The following is a 24,107-nucleotide window of genomic DNA, read 5'->3' on the forward strand; positions in this document are numbered from 1 at the left end:
TGGACAAGTCCCTTCCCCTCCCTGAACCAAAGCTTCCCCATCTTTATCATGGGGGACCTAATCCCTACCCAGGCTTCCTTACTGGGGGCTGCGAGTTTGGAAGAGACCGGAAAAACACTTTAGAAGTCAGAACCAGCACTCAGGAGGGTTGAGGGCGGGTGAGGACAAGAGGGACTGAATCCCACAGATGCTGGTAAGCTCAGGTGTGTGGGGTGGCCCAGGGCCAGCCAGCCTTTTGGGGGGCTTCAGAGTCATGGATGGCGTTCAGCCTTTTTGTGCTTCCAGTTCAGTGATCCTAGGGGTGCTTGAAGGCAGCTGGGCTGGGTTCGATTTCCAGCTGTCAACTTCCTAGCTTTGTGCATGACCTTGGACAAGTCACTAGGCCTCCCTGTTTTCTCCTCGTTAAAATGGGGTGATGATGGTACCCACCTCCTAAGGCAGTTATGAAGATAATTCTGTGGAAGTGTGTCAGTATCATACAGTTGTTTTTTTGTTTTCTCCTTTGGGATATCACAGAAGCTACCAGGGATTTCTGGGATCTCAAAGTGCAAATAGAAGCATCAGCTCCATTCATTTACTCATTCAGCAAATATTTATGGAGCACCTACTATGTGCCAGATTTTGCATTTGGTGCTGGGGTTACCACTGGAGCAAAAGAGACCAAAAGCCATGCCCTCCGGGAGCTTTTATTCTAGTGGCAAGAGACCCACAATACATAAGCAAACAAAATAATTTTGGAGTGCTAAATGCTAAAATCAACCCGTCTGCTCCAGTTGGTGTTAAATGTGATTTGCAATGGAAGAACTCTTCCAAAGATACCAGAGAAGAGAGCCTTGGTTTGGGCTTTGCCTAACCTAGATGCTAGTCTTGGCCCTGCTGGCTTCTAACTTGCTTTGCAACATTGGGCAAGTTCCTTCCTGTCTCTGATCCTCAGTTCCTGTCTGTGACATAAGAGAGCAAGATGAGCCCTTCCAGCTCGGATGCCGCTGCCTGCTGGCTCTGCAGTCACACCTTGGGGTCCATGCCTTTCCCCACCCTTATCACATGTACCTTTCTGTTTTAAATGTGGTCACCTGTCATAGAGAAAGGTGCAAGGACAAACATGCACAGCTTAAAGAAAAATAAGAACATGCGTGTGACCACTGCTTGGGTCAAGAGACAGACTGAGCATTGCCCAAAGCCCCCGTGTGCCCCTCCCCAGCCTACTCCTCAGAGATTGTCGTCATCCTGACTTTGTGCTAATAACGTCCCTCTTGCCCTTCCTGTCTTACCACCTATGGAACAGCTTTTTACAATATAATTTTGTTTTTATTAATTTTGAGCTGAATATAAACAGGGTGTGGATATTTGTTCAGGTCTGGCTCCTTTTGCTCAAAGTTGCATCTGCGAGATTCACCTATGCAATAAGTTGCTGTTCATTCTTTTATTTTTATTGTATTTATTTTTTTTTTTTTTTTTACTTTTTTGAGATAGGGTCTTGCTCTGTCACCCAGGCTGGAGTGCAATGGCGCAATCTCAGCTCACAGCAACCTCCACTTCCCAGGTTCAAGCAATTCTCCTGCCGCAGCCTCCCCAGTAGCTGGGATTACAGGCTCCCACCACCATGCCTGGCTAATTTTTTGTATTTTTAGTAGAGATGGGGTTTTGCCATGTTGGCCAAGCTAGTCTCAAACTCTTGACCTCAAGTAATCTACCTGCCTCGGCCTCCCAAAGTGCTGGGATTACAGGCGTGAGCCACGGTGCCCGGCTGTCCTTTTAAATAAATAGTATTTCATTGTATCGACAGGCCACAGCTTATATATGCAGTCTACTGTGATGGACCACATGGGTTGTTTTCAGTTTGGGGCTGTTGCTCTTGAACCTGTGTCCCAGCACACATGGCATGAGCTGTCTCTGGGGCACATACTGGCTGTAAAGCAAGCATACAGCCTTGCCCCAACCCCGCACTAGGCATTGTCAGTCTTTGTCGTTTTCACTCACCTGGTGGGTGGGTAATGGTTTCTTGCTGTGGTTTGAATTTGTATCTCCCCGATAAGGCTGGGGATCTTTTGTTTGTCTGTTGGCTGTTTGGATTTCATCATTGGTGGAGTGCCTGTTCACGCCTTTCACACATCTTGGGCTGTCTTTTTATTTCTTTATGATTTGGAGGGTTCTTTATGTGCTCCAGATTCTAATCCTTCGTCAGTTATCCACGTTGTGTATCTCTTCTCCCTCCCTCCTCCCTGCCTTTTTCACTCTTTACAGGGTCTTGGGATAAACTTCTCAATTTCAGAGTTCTTAATTCAAGTGGTCAACTTTCTCACTTTATTAACATTTTTCATGTTTCGAGAAACTCATTCCTACCCTGTAGTCATGAAGATTCTCCTTATTCACCTTTCACATTAGGTCTTTAATCCACCTGGAATAGATTTTCATCTGTGGTCTCTCTCTTTCTCTGACACACGCACATGTGTGCACATGCACGGCCCCATGTGCACACATATACCCATTCCCAGGTGGCCCGGCACCATTTGGTGAGAACCGTGTTCTTTTCCCTACCTGCACTGCCCCCAGCACGTACCATACCTCTCGCTACAAGGCAGGCAGTGGCCCAACTGCAGGCTATGGGCTGGGAGGTGGTAGGGACAGGGCGAGGGCGAGGCAGACAGCCCTCCCTGCCCCCAACGGGACCAGCTGCTGCTCCTGCCAAACAGGTCTGTGGGGCTGCAGCGTCACGTGTCTGGCTGGCGCTGACTCGGGAGCTGGCGGATTAAGCAGGGGCTCAGTGTTTATGACCCGCACTGGCCGCAGCACCAGCTGGGGGACGGCTGAGGGAGCTCATCTGTGTGGGCAGCAGAGGAGGCCTGAGAAGCCAGTCAGGCTGCGGCTGTTTGTGGCAGGAGGCCCCCACCCACAGCACTGGACCAAGGTAAGGGAAGGGTGGGATGGGCCAGCCCCACTATTAGTATCTCTAGCTGGAAAATAAAATGTCCCCTCCCAAGCTCCTTCTGTCTTGGTCTGTTGGGGCAGCTGAGATCTGGGAGATGCCACAGCCCACAGCAAGCCCCTGCTGGGTCTCGGTCCCCTGTGGGGAGCACATATGAGCTCACATATTCGCACAGACACCCTGCCTGCCCGGTTCCCGTCCCAGCTCCTCGTCCTCTTCAGTGCCTAGTATGTGCCCCTGGGTGGGAGGGTCACTGCCAGCCGTTAGCCTGCCCCCTAGACCCTGGTTCCTTTACCCAAGCAGTGCCCCATGCCTGGCCTGGCAGGATGCAGCCAGTAGAGGACGGACCTCCCATTCTCAGGTTCACCAGGCAGGGGAGAGGGGAAGGGAATGAGTGCATGCTGAGCACCTCTGTGTGTCGGACACCTCATCTTGGGCCATCGTTACTCCTGCCTTCCAAGGTAGGAAAGATTCACCTGTTTCATAGATGAGGAAACTGAGGCTCACAGAGGGGCTGAGTCTGGCCACCTGCATCTCAGTAATCTGCCTATGTGACCCCGAGGAAGCTGCAGGCTCTGCTTCTGGCCCCCCGGGGAACTCTCAGTTGTCAGACAAGGCACATTCCCTCTGGCGCAGGGCTGCTGTTACCTGGGGCTCCAGGGAACTCTAGGCCTCTGGGGAAAAAGTCAGGACAAAGAGCGGGAGCCAGAGCCTCAGGTCCCAGCCCAGCTCCCAGCCCAGCCTGTGACGTAGCCCTCCCTGTAGCATGCTGTTAGCCTTGGCCAGTGGGTATGACTTGGGCACGGGGGTCCAGCCTGCGGTGACCTTGCTTCATTTCCTCGTTTGTAGCATGGAAGATGTCAGTAATAGCATCTCCCTCCTCAGGTCGCTCAGGCTGAGATGAGATGGTAAAGAAGGGCTTTCAAAACATGGCCCAACAGGCAAGGCCCATGGGCACTCAGTCAACCCTAGCTTTCATTTTTACAGAAAAGGTCAATATCTGGGGTCCCTTCATCTTCTGAAATTCTGAGCTCCTGTCTCTTTCTTTTCTGCCTCGGCCATTTATGTATGGGTTTAGATCTATGAATTTAATATTTGCTTAGGAAATACAGGCCCATGATGAAAATGTTAAACATTATAAAAGAATATGCAGTGAAGACTACGTATGTGTCCCCCCAGAAACATGGAAAAAAGCATTTTTCAGGTATCTGGTCAGAAACATATAAACGTTTATCACCCTCCACCCCAGACATACTTGGGCAGTTTGGTCCTCCCCTACCCAGTGACCCCCCCCCCCGCCGCCGCCACCCGTCCTTTAAATCCACCTACTCTGGGCTGGGGAACCCAGGCTGCTGCCTCCCTCCAGAAGTCACACATATTTGTGGGTGCTGGCACCAGATTTTCCTTGTCAGCAGGACTTAAGGAAGGCTGCAGCCTGGCACAGGGCAAACGGTGGCAGGGGGGATTGTTAAGCAGTAAAGAACGGTGTCTCTGTGCCCAGTGAAGGCCCAAGTTGGAGACCAGCTCTCCCACCCCCAGGCTCCAGCAGATCTGGGTCTAGAGCAAGGGCAGGGCCTGGGGACCTGACTCGGGCCCAGCCTGGCTGCCAGCTGGCCATTGGGTGACCTTGAGCCAGCCCTGGCCTTCTCTGGGCTCCCGACTCAGTGTGGGAGCCCAGCGTGTGTGGCAGCCTCAGTGAGAGGGCCAAGGGTGTGCCCCTTCAAGACCCAAGCAAGCCATACCTCACACAGCCTACTTGGGCTAAAGCCTGTGATGTAGGGATGGGGTCTTGATTGCCTTAAAAATTTAACTACTTAAAAATGTAATTGCTTTAAAAGTGTTAATAGTGCACTGGGAGGAAGCTGAAGGCAGTGCTAAGTCTGGCTTAACATGTTTTCTCTTGATCTTGTGACTTCTGGACCTGTAAGCGACTTACCTTTGTCTATGTAAATCTCCTAGGTGGCTGAGGGGTGGGGCTTTATCTTTCCCCAGGAAGGCAGTAGGTGGTTCCATGTGGCTACAGGTCACATATTCATGGCCCTTAGGCCTCCCAGCCCCCTGAAAGGAGGAGCAGCATTCACTGTTGGTCTTGGGAGGGTGGCAGGTACCCAGAGTCACTGTCACCCTGTGGGGCAGAACTCCAGGCACTCCCAAATGTACAGATATTCAGGTCGTGCACTGCACGAGGGCAGTTGACAGAGGAACAACGGCACTCTAACGGCGTTCTTGCTAGCTAAGCCATGGGCCTGTGGGGCTGTATCCACCAGAAGAGGGCGCCTTTTACAAATTTACACAGGGGCCATACATGTAGATGGTGAAACGAGACTTGAGTATGCTCACTAGCAAAGGCATGGGGTCTCCTCCCTATCTCCCCATGGTCCTCCTGTGCTCAGTTGTCTAGAATCTCCCTCCAGGGACTGTGCTGGTAACCCCAGGGGAAAGAAAACTCCAAACACCTTCCCCGATCCATGGGAGCGGCTTGAGTTAGACCCAGCCTGGTGAATTTCAGAGAGAACTGGACCATGGGCCTGACCTTAGGTGCTGGAGCAGGATGGCCTGACTTAGAGAAGGCCTGGGTCCCCATCTCAGTTCCAGCTTTTTCTGGCTCTCTATACCTTGGGTCAGGACAGCTCTGTACAGACCATCTGTTTACCATGTTACTATCCCCCAGAACCCACGTATGAAAGGCCCTTACCTCTGTGCCTGCCCCCTTGAAGGTGGGTGCTTTATTTTTAAAGGCATGTGGATTTGGGGACAGGGACGCACATGAGCTGGGCATATTCATTTCATCCACAAATATTTATCCAGCAGCTAGTTGTGCCAGGTGCCGTGCTGGGGCTGGGCATAAGTGGGGTATGCCGGACAACCTTATTCTTATCCTCACGGAGCTGTCCAGAGGGGAGAGGGAAAGGGAAATTGTCCCCTGAACAGCATCGCCCAGGTGCTGGGAGGAATTGCCCAGTGTGGCCTGTGAGGTCAGCCCAGGCGTCCCTGAAGGACCTGAGCCAAGAAGGTAGAATCGGGGCTGAGTGGGCTCCAGGGACTGGCTCAGCACCCCCTCTGGGCACCCCGCTCAAGGCTGGGGCATCACTTCATCCTGGCCACTCTCTCGGGAGTGGGAAGGCCAGGCTGCAGTTCTCCAGCAGGGTGACAGGTGGTGGGTGGGCTGGACCTGCCGAGACCAACCCAGTGAGAGGTGGGGCTGGGGATTGCTTTAGTTAGGCCAGGAGTGAGCCATGCTTCCTCCTGCTCCTCACCCACCCCCAAGCCAGCACCCACACTGCAGTTGTCACCACGCCACCTTTCATCCCCTCCAAGGACTGCTCTACCAGCTGTGCCCTGAGCTGTCTTTTTAATCTGATCTAAATTTGCCACCGTCCCAACCTGGGGAAGGTTGGGTGAAACCACCCTTTGCAGAGGATGGGGCTTAGGTGCTGGAGCTGGAGCACCCAGTTCAGATCTGGATTATGCAGCTGGGGCCAGCGGAATGCCGGCCATAAAGTCCCTGTCTCATAGGGGCAGGTGCAAGTGAGTTACAGTGGAGAAGGCCCTCAGGAGCCCCCAGTGAGCAATAGCACTCCTCACCCTCCATCCCACGCACAAGCAACCAGAGAGGGCAGACAGCTGTACCTTGCTGAAGGTTGATTACCACAGCCAGGGCCTCCGTCTGCAGCCTCAGGACAGAGTTACCTGGGCCAGCACCTTGCCACTGTCTCTTGCAAGCTGGGAACGTTTGGACAAGTGATTTCTCAAACAGCCTCGGTTTCCTCCAGTGGCTGCCACATGGCAGGCACACAGCAGATGGGGGCTGATGCTGTTTTGTTCCCTGAAGTTACCAACAACAGCCCCACCACAGGCAGGCAGCTCTTTCCTGTCAGTACTAGGGGCTGCAAGCTGTGGTGCTGAGCAGGGTCATGCAGCCTCAGCCACCAGGACTAGAAAGGAGACCCCCCAGTCAGTTCTGCCTGTAGGACCCAGAGCATGTTCCTCTCTCTCTCTCTTTCTAGAACCGGGCTTAGACTTAAACACCCACAGGGGCCAGGCAAATGGCATGGGTGCTGGCATTGGTTGTGGCTAAGAACATTTTTTTCTTTAATGGCAATGTTTCTCAAAGTGTGGTCCAGGGAGTTCAAACCATTTAAATAACAACAAGCAGCTGTTGTTTGCCTTATCACCATCATTCTTGCACAAGCGTGCTGTAGAATATTCTAGAGGCCACCTGACATGTTGGCGGATAGACTGAGGCTTTTGCTATAAAGATGTCTCAAGGTTGGTGATGTCTTAATTTTAATTTTTTAATATGGTAAATGGCGATAAATATCACACCCATAAACAATTTTGGGATCCTCAGTCGAGAGTGTACAGGGAGCCTGCCACCAAAAAGCTTGAGAACCACTGGCCTATACTTTTTTTAAGCCGTGTTTGATAAAATGCTAAAGGACAACTGATGGTGGGTTCCAATATGGGGGGCAAAAGAGAATGGGGGGGATTTTGGCAGAACAGTGCTTAACCTGCTAACGGGGCACCACGGTGACTCAGCACCAGTCCCAGGTGGGCAGGCAGGAACTCATGTGGGCCCCATGTGGCAGTGCATCCAGCTTTCACAGGAAGCCCCAAATCCAGCTCAGGTCACACAGAAACCATCTGGGGCCAGAGCTGTCTGGGGACCTCCAGTTGCAGCCTGTGACCTGGGGTCTTAGTGTCCCCATCTGTGAAACAGGCAGCAGTGGCCCCTTGTGGGATGCCAGGAGGCAAGTGCTCAGGGTGCAGATGGGGAAGAGGATGTGGGCTGGTCTCACCTGGCTCCCGACCCCGTGGCGGACTCGAGGCTCACCAAGCTGCTACAGAGGGGACAGGCAGCAGGAGGCAGGTCCTCCACAGCTGGCTCTTCCGGGTGTCCTTTGTCAGCCTGGCATTAGCATGTATATATGAGAGAGAGGTTTCACAGCTAATTCTACAATCATACTTCACAATTCTTTATGATAAAGAATAATTTTAATGGTAATTTTTTTATCTAGCTTTGTCTATGTTTCTAACATGTTTATTTACATGGTTTACAATTCAAAAGATACAAAAGGGTATATGGTGAAAAGTTCCCCCTGTTGTTTCTACCTGGGGAGTGAAAGGGAATGGGGGAATTGTGACGAAACAACACTAGTCCCCCAGCAGCCGGTTCTCCTCCCCAGAGATGTCTCGTGTTATTAGTTTCTTGTGTCCGATTCCAGAGTTTTACGTATACATAAGTAAATGCCTAGAAATATACGTTATCCCCCCATTTTTAAACACAAATGTGACAATACCATACACACAGTCTGACACCTTGTATAGCTAACTTTATCAATGACTTAGCCCTACAAGGTAGATATTATTATCCTCATCTATAGGGAAGGAATTTGAGGTTCAGAGTTTCTGTGATTTGCCCAAAGCAACACAGCTAGGAAGTGGCAGAGCCAGGATTCAAACCCAGGTCTGGCTGGCTCCCGCTCCCCCTAAGCACGACCCCACCAAGCCTCACCCCTCTGCTGCCCTTGGAGTGGCTGCTGTGGGTCCTCGTTCATCCATCAGATGAGGCGAGCTTCCATCCTGCATCGATCTCTCAGGACACTTGGGTTGCAGTTGACAGAAACTCACCTGAACACTGCTTAGAGGAAGGGAGAATTGATTGGCTTCTCTCACCAAAGTGCAGAGGGAAGGAGTATAATGGAGCGGGGTCCCTCCTGAGGTCAAGAGGCAGGATCGGCTAAGATAGCCATGGTTGTCACGCTGCTCACAGTGCCCCTCCCAGGAAGGAGCATCCACGCAGCCCTACTTGGGTCCCTGCAGGCAGGGCTGGACAGTGAGAGGCTCACCAGGTCCAAATGCCTGGAGGACCAGACGAGGCCCAAAACAGGAGAGAACAGGAGGGCTCTTAGGAAAAGGAAAGGGCCTCGAGGAAGTGAGGAACACAGCCGAGGTCCCATCCCAGCCCCTCCCTCCTGACCTCCCCTCCCCGTGCATGATGGGGCATTGAATGTGGAATTATCCTTAACTAGGGTAGTAATTCCTGAAGATGTAGCTGGCATGTTGAACAAATTGTTGTGTGTTTGTAGTTACAGATCATGTTCCTAACACTCCAGGGGGGTTCCAAACCTTGATATCTTTGCTATTAACACATAAATTACAGTTACTTATGGAAACTGCTAGAGAAACAATTGTCTGTGGATTGTGTTGCATGAGGGATGCTCATCGTGGATCAACTCCAGGAGCCTGGAGTGGTCCGTCTGGGTCTCAAGGCTGAACACTTTTAGTTCGTGGGGTCAGGTTCTTGCACCAGCCAAAGGCTGACTTGGCTCAGGGGCTCCTAGACTTTGTCACCAGTGCATGGGCAAACAGGTTGGATTCCCAGCTCTGCCACCACCAGCTGAGTGGCCTGGAGGTGAATCATTTAACCCCTCTGTGCCTCTGTTTCTTATGGACTAAGAGGGCCCACTTGAAGGGGTGGTGGGAGCATTACAGGAGATAACATAGGTGCAGCCCCTTACACCTGCCCTGTGCAAAAGGTGCTCCTGGACCCAAGCACCTCTCCTTCTCTCTGCACAGCTCAGGAGGCACACAGTGGGGCAGCAGCCAAGTCTTGTTCCCAGGAAGCGTGGAACAGGATGTGGAGGCCCCCCGCTGCATGCCCCTGGTACCAGGCTGCCTTCCCCCACCTCAGGTAGCCGGGAAATCATTTCTGGCTTGAGTATGCTGTTTCTTGTTGCGCAAAATGGATTCTTAGATCCTTGTTACCCACCAAGCAGGGTTTCAGGAAGTATGAGATCCAGGCCGCGAAACGATTCCAGGTGAGGCACAGGCTTAGCTCTTGGTGACACGGAGCGTACCACCTGGAACATGGGAGAGAGTTCTTCCAGTGCTCTTTCCGCCCTTCTGATGACATCAGACAGGAGGGTCGGCATGCTGACAGACATTTAACGTCTCTTTATCACCCACAAAGGCTTAATTAATGCGATGTATTGATTATATAGGGAGTAATACAGTCACATGGTTCAACAGTTAAACATACAGAAGGGTACACAGTGAGCTATGCGTCACGCCCTTCCGAGTCCCGTTCCCCTCCCTAGAGACAACCGCTGTCCAGGGACATCTTAGAGTGTGTGTGTGCGCATGCATGCGTGCGCGTGTCTGCCTTTTTTGTAACCCAAATCCAGCATTCTTCAGCTTACCTTTTTCATGGAGCGCTATGTCTTGTATCTCAGTCCCTATCAGGATATAAAAAGCATGCTTCTGTTTTATTGGCAGCCTCCTGTCATGTGGATTCTCTGTGCTTGCTAATCTCTGTTCTAAACCAGACACAGCAGGCCTCAGGGATGGGGCTGATAACAGGATCAAAGCAGGAGTTTATAACAGTGTTTTGTTTTTGTCGATTTATTTTCATGGGAAAATTCAATTTATGCTTAGTGAGGTTGGCTTTTCACTTGTGGAGCAGATATAAAGTTTCCTTGATAGAATGAAGTGTGTTAAGTAATTGGTATGTATACAGGTGTTATGTGATTGTTGGGAAAACTAAACCTAGGTCACTCCACTCCTGCTTATGCCCTCACAGGATGAAGCTCCTGCTCGGTCCACTGGCTTCATGCCTCACAGCGCACCCGTCCCCACACTTCATGCCCCATGTAGATGCGGAGCTACAGGAATATTTTCCAAGTTAACCAAGCCTTTGCCCTTGCCACTTCATGTACATGCAATGCCTTTCTCCTGCTGGGCCACCCAGTGAATTCCCATTCATGCCACAAATCCCAAGACAGGCATCACCTCCTACAGGAAGCCTTCCCTGAATGACTACTCCACCAGCTTGCAGTCATTCCTGCCTCTCTACCAGGTTGCTCCTATTGCTGCATTTAGTGACTTTAGTGGCTTGCTGTCATGCAAAGATTTTTTTTTTTTTTTTTTTGAGACTGAGCCTCGCTCTATTGCCCAGGCTGGAGTGCAGTGGTGCAATCTCTGCTTACTGCAACCTCCACCTCCTGGGTTTAAGTGATTCTCCTGCCTCAGCCTCCTGAGTAGCTGGGAGTACAGGCGCCCGCCCCACGCCCGGCTAATTTTTGTAGTTTTTTTTTTTTTTTTTAATTTTAGTAGAGACGGGGTTTCACCGTATTGGCCAGGCTGGTCTCGAACTCCTGACCATGTGATCCGCCTGCCTCAGTCTCTCAAAGTGCTGGGATTACAGGTGTGAGCCACCGCGCCCGGGCCTGTGCAAAGATTCTTAAACTGCTGCGGGTATTACAATCATCTGGAGGGTGAGAATTTGCATTTCAAATGATTCCCAGCTGAGGCTGCTGCTGCTGCTGCTGTTTCTAGGACCCCACTTTGAGGACAACTGTTGGAGTGCAAGGAACACAGGCTGAGTGTCAGCCTACTGGGCTCTAATCCCAGCTTCATCACATATGGGCTGTGTGTCTTAGGGCAAATTACTTACCTTCTCTAGGCTTCAAGGCCTCTGTGATAAATCAGAAAACAATCTGCACCTTGGAGAACTACTGTCAGGATTACGTGAACTCACACAGGAATGTCGTTGACGCCAATTGTGAATTACTTTTACTCCCCTTACCCAACCGAGTTTCCTGAGGGCAGGGCCCACATCTGCAGCCTCTGAGATTTCTAGTGCCTAACACATAGTAGGTGGGAAGGTATGCTGGGAAGTTGTTGAGCACATTCAGGAATGCACACATTCTCAATGACAGATTTATTCAAACAGTGAATCACACGTCACACATGTCCTGCCTCCATTAATTCTGAATCAGTGGAGTTGGGTCAGGTCTTCCTTCCACTGGGAAAAAAGAAGGTGTTGTTTAAATCAATAACATAAAGACGACTGCAAAAGGGGAAGTTTAACTCACTTAGGAGATGCTGTTGATTTAGGAGCACTTAATGGCATCCATTTACAAAACAGGTGAACCCAGCACTTACTATAAATGAACGTATCTATTCATTACAGCAGAGGCCCTGCACTCCCTTGGTAGCTGTTCTTTGGTGTGAACTCACTACGTAAAAGGCAGCAGGCTGCCTCCCCACCAGGAATGCAGCCCCGGCCCTGCCACAGCGTCTAAGCTAGTGACATCATCCAGGTGAGATGTTCTGAAGGAGGGCAAGCCCTTGCAGCTTTCTCTCTGTATTTTTTCTAGATTCCCTCAGTTTCTCCACCCATTTTCATATGCAGATAAGCCCCAGTTTTGGTAAAGCTACCAGGAAAGAAACCCAAGTATATCAAGGATGGCCATTCATTTTGCCAAAGGGATAGCACTTTTTTTTTTCCCTTGAGACAGGATTTTATACTGTTGCCCAGGCTGGAGTGCAGTGGTGCAATCATGGCTCACTGCAGCCTTGAACTCTTGGGCTCAGGTAATCCTCCCACCTCAACCTCCCTAGTAGCTGGGACCACAGGCATGTGCCACCACACCCGGCTAATTTTTTATATTTTTAGTAGAGATGAGGTTTCGCCATGTTGCCCAGGCTAGTCTCTAACTCCTGAGCTCAAGCAATCGGCCTGCCTCAGCCTCCCAAAGTGCTGGGATTACAGGTATGAGCCGCTGTGCCCAGCCTGATGCCTCCTTTTTAAATAAAATCTTTAGCTGATGGGTTGCTTTAAATATTGAGCTCCCCTAGCACACTAGAGATGAGAATCAGTGATTTTGAAAAACCATTTTCCAGCCCTTCCAGAATCTCTCTATGGTATAAAGAGGGGTGGGGTGCAGGGAACTGCTGAGATTGAGACAAGGATGAGCATGGGGAGAGGGAAGGAGACCCACCTTAGCCCTGTGGGTGGTCCCTGAACCAGAGTGAATCTGGATCAACATGATTCACCTGTCCAGCAGACATTTATTGAGCACCTGTTCTAGACCAGACATCATCTGGAGGCAGGGGATACAGTGGCAAATGAACAAAGTTGCAGAGCTACATTCTGGTGGAAGTGACAGTGAGTACACAAGTGATTAAGCCAGATAATGATGGACTGTGAGATGGGCTTTAAAGGGAATCGATGAGACAGAGAATGTGGACGAGGGTTCAGGAAGGTCCCGAGGAAGAAGTGACAGAACACATGTGTATTGTCTTAGAGCTCTTCATGTATGAGGTCTCTCTCCCAGACTCTAGGCCTGAGAGCAGGGCTTGGAAGCTGCAGAACCCAATTCGGCCCTGGTCCCAGGCTCCCAGGGGGATCTGCAAGGGGCCCTGTGAGTGTTGGTTCCACCGGAGGATGTGCTTCCATGAGTGAGGAATGGTGAGGTGCAGGCAGCCGGGGAAGAGGTGGGGAAAAGGCAAGGACTGCTCTCCCACTGTGACCCCGCCCGGACTTGTGGGGTGCGCTCAGCAGGGCTGGCAGAGTCCCTCCTGGGGCGGCCACTGCTGCCCCCCTCCTGCTTTTCCCCAGTGTCACTCCCTTCCAGAGGGCCAGGGGCAGACCCCAGGAGGAGAGTACAGCAAAGGGAGTGGGGAGTGGTGTACACTCTGGGAGTGGGGTTCAGGGAGTAGGCTGGGTGTAAGCAGAGCGCCGCTGAGGCCCAGCACCGGATGGTTCACTGAATTCTTTTCGGCAACCTCAGAGACAGAGATGATTATTCAGTTCCATTTCAGAGGAGGAAACTGAGGCTCAGAGAAGTGACGCCCGAGGCTATACAGCCAAGAAGGGAGCTGAGCCAGGATTCTGCGTCTACAGCCCTTGGGGGGCAGATGCCAAGGTTGCTTTGGTTACTCACACATCAGCCAAGGCAGAGACTTTCTTCCCGCAGAGGTCTTCCTCCTGGGCCTTGAAGGTCAAATGGAATAGTGTCGTAAGAATGAACTTGGGACTCAGTCCTGGGTTCTCATCCCTCACTAGCTGTTTGCCCTTAAACAAATTCTTTAATCTTTCTGATCTTTGGTTTGTTTCTCTGGATGGGAAGATAGAGTAGTCCCTACCTTAGAGTTCCATTGTGAAGCTTAAATGAGACAACCTGTCATGCATTTAGCACAGAACCTGCATTTAATAAGCACCTTGGATATGGGGGAAGAGGGACTGTGGAGCTTCATGGTTAAGTTCATGGTTTGGGGACCAAATGGACCTGGGCTCAAATCCCTGATCCAGCCAGGCACTAGCTGTGTGGCCTTACATAAGTTATTCAACCTCTCTGAGTCTCAGTATATCTGTAAAATGGAAGGTTGTTGAGGATTAAGTGTGGGCACTTCTGTAAAGTGCCTGGTCCAGGCTGTGTGCCCTGTGAGAGGAGGCTGCAGGAAGAGGCAAGAAGAGGCAGAGAGTTGAGAAAGGAGGCTTAGGAAGACCAAACCACTTGCCCAAGATTCAAGATCATGCTCCAGAACATGGAGCCTCCCTAAGCCATGAACATCCCCACTATGGGACGCAGCCTATGGCTGGAAAAGGCGCTTACTCAACACACCTTGGCTCCTCTTGCACTTCAGCCCCCGTGCAAGGTGCCAGGGCCACAGTGAAGCAAAGGGAGGAACTTGCAGGCTCTGAAGGGCTGCCGTGTGCCTGGCCCTGGCTAGGCAGTCATGGGTGTCATTGCCAAGCCTCACACTGAGCCTGCAAGGAAGGTGGCACTGTCCCCACTTTGAGGCTGAAGATGCTGAGGCCCTGGGAAGCAAAGTAACCGTGTGAGGTCACATGGCGGGGCTGGGATATCTGCTGGGCCTGCTGCCCACAGGCCTGCCTCTTCTATCTGGGGCACAGAGAGTGGACACAGGGGACAGAGCTCAGGGGCGACAGCTGAAAGGGCCTGGAGCCCTGTTCTAGGACCTGTGCCCCAGGGGGCCAAGCCCACCCAGCATAAGTGTCCTCCCTCCCTGAGGGTGCTGCTGTGGCTCCCTGCGCCACCTACCAGGGAAGGAGGGATGAGTATGAAGGGCTGAAGTGGGGGCATTTTTGATCGTCGGCTGGGGCTGGCAGGCACCTAAACGGGAAGGGTGATAGCAGTGTGATGGGGGGAGTTTAGGGAAGAGTTCTCTACCGATAGAGGCAGCAGCTCAGTGGAATTTCCTCCTGAAGTTGTCTTGGCCCTTGAATCCTGCAGGAAGGCTGGCAAATGGCCATTTCCCTTCCACTTGAATAGAGACCCATAACTCAAGTAGTTGCCCTTAAGACACCACAGGACTATTCTCCGCAGGCCCTGTCCCTGGATTTGGGATAGGCAGTCCAGCTCACCCAACTAGGCTCTGCAGGGGGACCAGGAGGGATGGGGTGTGCCCACAGGAGCATCCAGACTGATGAGGGATGCGGCAAGCATATTCTCACCACCTTCTTTCACGTTTACAACAGGCCAGCATTCCCTGTGTGGCAGGGGTTACATTGGTCACTGAGGACCTGGAATCATGGAGTGCTCTGGGGATCCAGGCTTGGAGGGCTTCTTGGAGGAGGTGACCATTCCTGGCTGTTTTGTGTGCTAAAGAAAACCCTCACCAACCACTGAGCACCCATCATGTGCCAGGCTCCTCAGAGCCCTGGCAGAGCCACCTGTACCCGTGCTGGGTTTCATTTCTCCTTGCATGGGACACTGTGTCCTAGCTGCAGTGGTTCTTTACTGCAGCCCCTCCCTCAAGGTCTTTCCCATGCATCCTCAGCCTGTGAGTCCGTTTATCAACTAACGGCACCATAACAGCTGCGTCTAATTTTTATTCGTCTAAAGACCACAAGAAAACAGAGCCTCCTGACACCTCAAACCACGACGGGTCTTAGGTCTTAGCAGTGCAGAAGGAGCTGGGGAAAGGAAGCCAGATAACCAGTTCTTGGATGTGTCCCCACATGATCTGGGGAAGTGCTCCCTGCTTCTGTGAGCCTCAGCTGCCTCATCTGAACAATGGGTGGGCAGCACTGGGTCTTGGTGGCTCCATCAGACTTTAACATTAAGGCCACTTTGTTTATTTTTAATTTTTGTGGGTACACAGTAGATATATATATTTATGGGTCACATGAGATATTTTGATATAGGCATGCAATGCCTAATAATCACATCAGAGTAAATGGGGTAAGGCTGCTTTAATCTTACTGTCATGGTTGGGGTCTTGGCCAACAAGTACCATTGTGGTTGGGATGAATTCCCCTAGGGCTGTGGTAGTTGTCTGGAACCAGGCCAGTTACACAGGACAATGGCAGCATCTGGGCCCCACCACCGGGAAGGTGCATGGAGCGCAATGGTCCCTACTGTTGAGGTGCTCATAGTCTTAAGTAAGGGGTTCTTGCTCTGTCTGGGGGTAGAGGGATTAGGGGAGGCCTCAAAGAGAAGGGGACATTTGAGCTGGGCTTTGAAGGTTGAATAAGAGATTGCTAATCAAATGAAGCAACAACCGAGGACGTGGAAACAGGATAAGCAAAGGCACTGGGGCCGGGAAGTGCAGGGTGCATTCTGGGAGTGGCTGCATTGTAGGGATCATAGCTGGGAATGAGGCTGGAAAGACAGGCAGGAGCTGGATTACAATGCAGGTGGTGCCTGAGCAGTTCAGTGTCACGTAGGAAACCCGGGCCAGAAGCCTAGGTCAGGGTGGACAACCCTACACCACCTCCAGCAATCCCTAGTTCATTCCGTTTACTTTGTTTAGTAAGATACAGCACGTCCCAAATTCACAAGTGGTTTTGTGGAAAATGGTTGGAATTTTAAAGATAATTTGGCACTTGGTAAGAACAGCTTTATTTATCTGGAAACATTTCTGTTCTGGGGGATGGACTGGCTTCCCTGAGGTGCCACTCTACAGAGTGCTGTGTTCCATGCAGCTGTCTCTGGCTTTTTACTGCATCTAACAGTCTTAGGAATAGGTTCTATTCCATATTTGGATGAGAATGATGGTCTTAAAACTCACCCGCCCAGGCTGGATGCTGTATTGTCCAGGCTAGGTGCTATATTGTGGTGGCCAGTGTGGCATGAAGCCTCGGGTCAGTGTCAGTGTTTATAGTTCCTGGGGCACATCCCTCCACATCTCTGGACCTCAGTTTCCCTGTCTGTAAAATGAGGATTTGGGGCTGAGTGGCAGCCACAGAGCTCCTTCGCAGACCCAGCATTCTGGCTGTGATGGGGGAATGCTCATTTCGTAAGATGAATGGTAACATAGTGGTGGTTAACAGACACTGAGCGGAAGCTCAAAATGTGCTACAACACAACTCTTACTGATTTTTATGGTTGTCAGTAAGACACAACCTGCTTGAAAGATGAGGAACCTGGAGTGGCCCAAGAGGTGGCTTAAGTACCATCAAGCATTTGGGGTCTTTGTGGACTAGCTCTGGTGGGCTTCAGAGCCTCCTAGAAGATGTCAGAAGACCTTCAGTCCCTTGATTTCTTCATTTCACTGGCTTTTTTTTTTTTTTGTGACAGGATCTCAGTCTGTCATCCAGGCAGGAGTACAGTGGCACAATCACGGCTCACCACAGCCTTGACCTTCCTACACTCAGGTGATCCTCCCACCTCAGCCTCCTGAGTAGCTGCGACTACAGGCACATGCCACCATGCCTAGTTAATTTTTCTGTTTTTTTTGTAGAGAAGGGATTTTGACATGTTGCCTAGGCTTCACTGGCACATTAAAAAAAAAAAATTGCATTGGTTCCAGTCCAATCCATAACTGGCCTTTTTTTTTTTTTTTTTTTTTTGAGATGGAGTCTCACCCTGTTGCCAAGGCTGGAGTGCAGTGGCACGATCTCGGCTCACTGCAACCTCTGCCTCCTGGGTTCAAGCGATTCTCCTGCCTCAGCCTCCTGAGTAGCAGGGATTACAGGCACCCACCACCACGCCCAGCTAATTTTTGTATTTTTAGTAGAGACGGGGTTTCGCCATGTTGGCCAGACTGGTCTCAAACTCCTGACTTTGGGTGAGCCACCACACCTGGCCCATAACTGGCTTTTTAAAAAGTAACAAACACTTGTTTAAAAAATTTTTTTTGGTGTTGGGGAGGGTACAGAGTCTCACTCTGTCTCCCAAGCTGGAGTGCAGTGGCACTCTTGGGTCTCTTTTAAGAAGTAATCTATGATTATACAATCTTATATAAGCATACTAGTGTTCTGTAGATTCTTTTATAAATACACTTCATGTTTTTCTGGACTTTCTATCACAATGTTGTGTCTCAGATCTTTTCCTATAAGAATTCAGGATGCTGCTGCCATCTTTTTAACATGGGACTCCATTGATGGGTGTAATACAATTTACTTAACCAGTCCGCATTGAGAGGCATTGCATGTTTCCTCCTCTGAGTTCTGCTTTTTCAAATAATTAATATCCTTGGACATGCCTCTATGTGCACATGGGCAGGCGGCACTGTAGGATTCATTCCCAACAGTGCATCCCATCTTGGGGCCATCTCATCTGAGGATCATCTGGCCCAGCCCTATCATTTCAGTCACTGTCTTCCCCCATGTTTGGATTCTGCTCTTGCATGGGGTGTCTGGCTGAACACGCAGGGGGTTTGCCAGGGTAGTTGGAGCCAAGGTAAGACTCCCTCAGAAGAGCTCCGTTTATTTCAGAGAAGGGCTGTATGTGCGCATTAATATTGTATGTTTTGCAGGTCATGTGTCTCTGTTGTAACTGTTTAACTTAATCATCATAGCACGGAAGAAGCCATTGACAATACATAAGTGGATGAGCGTGGCTCTGTTCCAGTAAACCTTTATTTTAAAAAAACAGGCAGCAGGCTGGGCTTGGCTCTCAGGCCATAGTTTACCAACCTTTGGCATATTCAGCTGTTGAAGACCTTCTGTGCACCAGGCTCCACTGTCGGCACAGGGGCTGCTGCAGGGAAGGACATAGAACCAGCCCTGGCAGTTGGAATACATCTCACTGGTATAAGCGAGCAGGTGCGGAGTAACCTGATGCCATGTAAAAGGAGTTTCTGACTTGGACTAGGGGCTGATCATGGATGTCTTTCTGGGAGCAGTGACATAGGAAGCTGAAAACCAAGGTCCTAGCTGTGAGCCAGGCTAGGGGAGTGGGGAGTGTGGGGAACTGAAAGACGTTTAGTATTGCTGGAGTTGTGGCAGGCATAGAGTGGGCAGGAGGTGAGGTCAGGGATGGAGAGATGAACCGGGCCACGAGGCTGGCTGTGCAGAGAGGCTGGACTTGATCCTGACAGCTTGGAGAGAGGGGCTGCAAAGGCTGGGCTTTGGGAGAGTGCCACACATCCGGCTGGAGGAAAGCAGGGAGGCTGTGGAACGACTGGAGGCTATCAAGCTGGGGAGGATAGAGATAAAGTCGGGTTGTAGCATGTGAAATGGGCCAAGGCAAGCAACTCAGGACTAAAACCTGGGGTGATACAGTGGAACTAAACGTTTCCATGACTTTTTACATCCTGTGACCCCATACATGGGGCCCTACTCATCCCTCAAGGTCCAACCCAAAATGTCCCCCCATTAGAGCCTCTCCTGGGGCAGAATTACAGGCTTTTTCCTCCACTGTCACGACACCATACTGGGGAATACTTGTCACAGCAGTGTTTCCCCACTGAGGCCTCAGAGTAAGTACTAATTAATGCTTGCTAAATTAAACAGCAAGGTGAATTAGCTGGGGTAGAGGTGGCTGCTGAGCCACTCTTTACAGTTGCAGAAACAGACTCAGAAAGCTAAGCGATTTGCCTGAATGGTACGTGCAAGGATTCTGACCAGTCTGGTCATTTCTGCAGAAAAATTGGCCTTCCCTGCCTCTCTAGGCTGGAACTTTTCTTGCTTCTGCTCACAGTTCCCTAAATTATTAATCTGCAAGGCAGTTAGCGGAGCAGGAGCAAGAGGCACACTTTGCAGGAAGATAAAACAAGAGAATCAAGATGCATTTGGTTTCCTGAGAGTCCATCATCTGGTATTCCAAATGCTAACAGCAAAATTCAACCCCCTTCTAAATCCCAGCCGAGACAATGTCGCCAAGACCATCCTGCTGGGCGGCAGGGCCCTGGGCCTGGAGAAGTGCCTGAAATTCTTGGACAATCCGGATGGTGAGGCTGTCAAAGCCCGTGTCCAGAGTGCTCCAGCAGCTGGGCTGGGGGAATTCTTTTGGCTCCATTTATTGCAGTCTATTTTTAGAGAGCACTTCAGACAGGGGTGGGAGTTTTCTGCTGCCTCTGCCATCAACTGGGTCATTTCTACCCTATCCTCTCCCAGCTTCTTACCCCTACCCTAACCACGACAGACGCCAGATGTGGCTGTGGTCTTTGAGCAGTGCAGCCTGGTGTTCTTCTTCCAGAACCCTCTATGTATAGGTACTTTTGTCCATCTGTTTTATTATGGCCTTCCTTGTGAGTGTGAGGTGGTATTGCGGTCTTGATTTACAGTTCCCTAAAGATTAGTGAGGTTGAGAGCATCTTTTCATGGCTTATTGGCCACTTGTAGATTATCTTTGGATAAAAATCCACTCAGATACCTTGCCTGTTTTTAAATTGGGTTATTTGCCTTATTATTTTTGAATTGTGAGAGTTCTTTATGTGCTATGGACACTAGACCCTTATTAGATACATGACTTGCAAATATTTCCCCCCATTCTGTGTCTTCATTTATTTTTAACAGAGCATAGAAAACATGGGAAGCTGAGAAGAGGAATGTGGAGATGGGCATTGAAGGGGCACTGGGTTCCTGCTCAGCCTCTTGCCTCTGAACCCAGGTGCTCTAAACTGGCATAAGGGGCACCTGGCTCCTGCTCAGCCTGTTGCCTGGGAACCCAGCTGCTCTAAACTGGCTTTAGGGGCTGCCCTCCTCTGTGGCAAGCTGGGCCACCTCAGCCCCCTTCCTTCACTGTCCCCCTCCAAATGAAAGATTCAGAAGGGCACAAGACAATGCCCCTGCATTGATGGCTTCTTGCAGCTTCCTGACTCCTGCAGGCCTGCCAGCTGCCCGGCCCTCCAGGAGATGGACTTGTAGGTGGGTGACCCAGGACAGGTGGGGTTTTGATTGTTCCATATCTGCTTGCTGTCTCCCAACCACGTCTAGGCATTCCGCAGGTGTGGGCCCTGGGCACTGTATCTGCCTTCATGGAGCCCAAGGACAGATAATAAACAAGTAAACATACAAATGGAGGACTGCAAGCCGTGAGCGCTCATAGTAGGAAGAGCCTGGGAGAGGAGGAAAGAGTGAGGGAAGCCGTCTCTTAGTTGGCCCAGTTAAGCTGAGCCTCAGTTTACTCTGGTAAAATGAGGCCAGGGGTAACTCCACCTACTTCACAATGTTGCCTTGAAGGCCAACTATCACTAAAGAACTCTAAAGTGCTAATTAGTATTACTTTAAGCTTGTCATAGGTGCTTGAAGGGTGTTGCTGGGTGGAGAAAGGGTAGGGGGCTGGGTGGGCTTAGGGAGAAAGAAGCAACTTTCCATTAGATCCTCCCCAAAAAGCCGCCAAAAGGGTGGTACCAACCGCAGGATAGGGCCCATTCCCTTCTCTGGGGCGCATCAGAGCCCCAGAACCACACGGTTCGGTCCAGGCAGGCAAAGGCCAGGTTTTATAAACTGAAGGCAAAATCAGGATAGGCAAAGGTTGAGTAGGCATCAGCGGAGTACGCTCTGGTTGGGGGTTTGGCGCATTGTATTTGTTGTGGTTACACGCTGGAGAGGGAGACATGGCTCCCGGGAGGCGCCAGTGTTGGAGGGGCTGCACAAAGTCCTTCTACCAGAACAGGGGCTTCGCGCGCTGGGACCTAGATGCAGTGTCTCGGACTCTGCCCTCGCGCTCTGCACCCCGCGCCTCGGCTCGGCCCCGGCCCTGGTGTAGCCCCGCCCCTGACCCCCCGCCCCCTGTGCTTCCGCGGCTCCGTGTGGCCACGCCTCCTGCGGTCTCTTCCCCACACGCTCCGTGCAGTCCCGCCCCCGCGCGCGGCCCCGCCCCCAGCTCGCCCTCCGGCCCCGCCCCCGCTCCGCCCCGCCCACTTCAGGGCCACATTCCTCCGGCCCGGCCTCGCGCTGCGCCAAGCGGGCGGCGGCGGAGGGGCGGGCTTGGCTGGCCTGGGGCTCGGACTTGGGGCCAGAGCCGCGGAAGCCGGCGGACACTGGACCAGGAGCCCCGACGTGGTCGCGTGGCGGGTGGTCGGGTCTCCGGGTGGCCGGGTGTCGGCCCCGGGATCCGGCGGCTCGCTGGCGGGAGTCGGCGGCCTCGGCTGGGCCTGGGTCCTGGGTCCCGGCTCCCGGCCCGGCTCGCTCCCACTGCGGCCGCCATGTGGTGCCTGCACTGCAACTCGGAGAGGACCCAGTCCCTTCTGGAGCTAGAGCTTGACAGCGGGTGAGGGCGCGGCGCAGGGCGAGCGGCCTTACCGGGTGCTGAGCGGTGGGCTGGCGCAGGCTGTGGGGATGCGTGTGCGGGAGTGCGGGTGACCGTCGGGGCCGGGCGCCCGCCGTGCGAGAGAAAGCTGCCTGCGGGGCGGGGTGCGTCCGCCAGACTGTGGGTTTGGGTGGGAGACGAGCAAACAGGACCCGAGTTTGTGCGTGGGAGAGAGAGACGCGCCCTTGGGACAGAAGCGCTGTGTGTGACCTGGGAGGGTCTCAGGATGGGAGTGTGTGTGTGATTGAGGGCCTGTTGGAGTGCAAGTTGGTGTGGGGGTGAGTTTGAGTTTGGAGGGGTGAGAGGGAAACAGTGGGACTCGGTGTGGGTGTGAGGTGAGGGGCAGGAGGGAGAGCGGAGAGTTGGTGGGAGGGTGCCCAGCGGGTCTGTGCCTGTTTCCAACTGCAGGCAGGGCAGGGGCTGCCAGGGAGGCCTCTTGCAGGCCTATCTATTCCAGACGTTGGGCCTGTGTCTGGATTGATGTGTCTGTCCTGTCTGCGAGACCCCGAGTGTGTGTGAGGGTGGATGACCCTGAACAAACAGGCGTCCCAGGTGTGCCAGCAGCTTTTGTCGGGTACTCTGCGCCTAGCAGGGCCACTTGGGGGTGCACTGGGGTGTGTGGCTGCTGTGTGTGGCAGAGTGTGGATGTGAGGGCCTCGTTTATGTGGTGATGAGTGTGCACCTGGTGTGGTCAGGAATGGAGTCTGGTGTGTCAGAGGGGCCAACTCTTTTCTACTTCGGGGCCTGTGGGCGGCTGTCTCAGCTTCCAAGGGCCCATGTTTATGGAGAGAAAGGGAGAAAGAGAGTGTGTGTGTATGTGCTGGGAATATTGATTTCCTCTCTCCAATGGCCAGCACAGCTGCCCCCTGAGCTATCTGCAGGCCCTTCTGAGGAGCAGGGGGGTGGGGCTAAAGGGATTTGTTGACAAGCTGACTTGGCTTATGTCAGGCCCCCTCTGGAGGAAGCCCACCTGGAGCTGTTTGATCTTTCAATTCAAAAATTGTGCAGCGCATGTCCAGCAGTTGCACTGAGAACATGCATATGTCCCCCTCGGCCCCTTCCTCACCCCAGAGGCCTGGAGCTCTGGGCCTGAGCCTCCAAGTGGGGTTGGGGGGCTTCTCAAGGACCCCATTGCTCCTTGCATCTGGGGTGGAGGCCAAGCATGCTGCAGCTGCAAGACCATCTGTCTGGAATCAGTGGCAGCAGTCTGGACATGAGGGTCATGTTATTCATATCCCACACACACCCGCGGCCCTCATAGTCCATCAGCTGTCCCACCCGGTATTACAATTGCTTCTTACCCTTGTGGTACCGGCATCTTCATATTGCAGGAGAGCAAATCGAGGCTGAGCATTCAGTCTTGTCAGTACTAAAGTCTGTGGTTTATTGAGTGCCTGCTATGTACCAGTCCCTGCTCTAGGCACCAGAAACACAGCAGTGAACAAAACATGGAGTTTTTGTCCTCATGGAACCAGCAGTCTAGTGGGGAACAAGAAACCATTAGCGTGCTCTCCTGGCTGCACCTCCCACCTCCCTCTGAGCCGAAAGTAACTGGGGAGGGGTTTCTGCCCCTCCATTAGGACCATTCCAGTTGGCATGTCCAGGCCACCTCTCTTGCATACTTCTCAGTCCCACATCCCTTCTCATTAGAAGTCCCTCCGGGCATCTCATCTCAATCTTCGAGCTGCAGGGAAGCCTGCTTGGATCCTTCTGTGGTCTGGGTTAGTGATAAACAGCTGCTCCCCCACTCTCAGAACACGAGGCACAGGTCTTGGAGGTTGAGAAGCCTCGCTCAGGTATAGCCCATAGTTCATGCATCAGCCTCAGAGCAGGTGGGTCCCATTTGCTCTGGAGCACCTGGTATGTGGTTCCATAGGAAGCTTGGGGGAGGGGTAGAGGAAATCAACCCAGTCCCTGGCCTGTGGAGGCAGAGCTAGACGCTCCCT

The 24,107-nt window shown here is 52.0% G+C and overlaps 1 protein-coding gene across 25 annotated transcripts in view; it reads left to right on the forward strand.

Moving 5' to 3' along the window:
• The window catches only part of IQSEC1 (IQ motif and Sec7 domain ArfGEF 1), a 401,591-nt gene that overhangs the window by 309,437 nt on the left and 68,047 nt on the right, over window positions 1-24,107 (forward strand). The window contains exon 2 of one of the 25 annotated variants that reach the window (XM_063630294.1): window positions 2,694-2,908. The exons of 20 other annotated variants lie outside the window; for them this stretch is intronic. Coding sequence is in view for 4 of the 5 variants with exons in the window: in XM_055259267.2 (XP_055115242.2) it covers window positions 22,058-22,122 (65 nt within the window). In the remaining variant the exon portion in view is untranslated. Of the gene's footprint in view, window positions 1-2,693; window positions 2,909-21,770; window positions 22,123-24,107 lie in introns of those variants that run through there. 4 more of the 25 variants (XM_055259267.2, XM_055259262.2, XM_063630280.1 and 1 more) reach the window with 4 other exon arrangements.

Source organism: Symphalangus syndactylus, chromosome 21 (assembly GCF_028878055.3).
Source record: "Symphalangus syndactylus isolate Jambi chromosome 21, NHGRI_mSymSyn1-v2.1_pri, whole genome shotgun sequence".
Lineage (NCBI taxonomy): Eukaryota > Metazoa > Chordata > Mammalia > Primates > Hylobatidae > Symphalangus > Symphalangus syndactylus.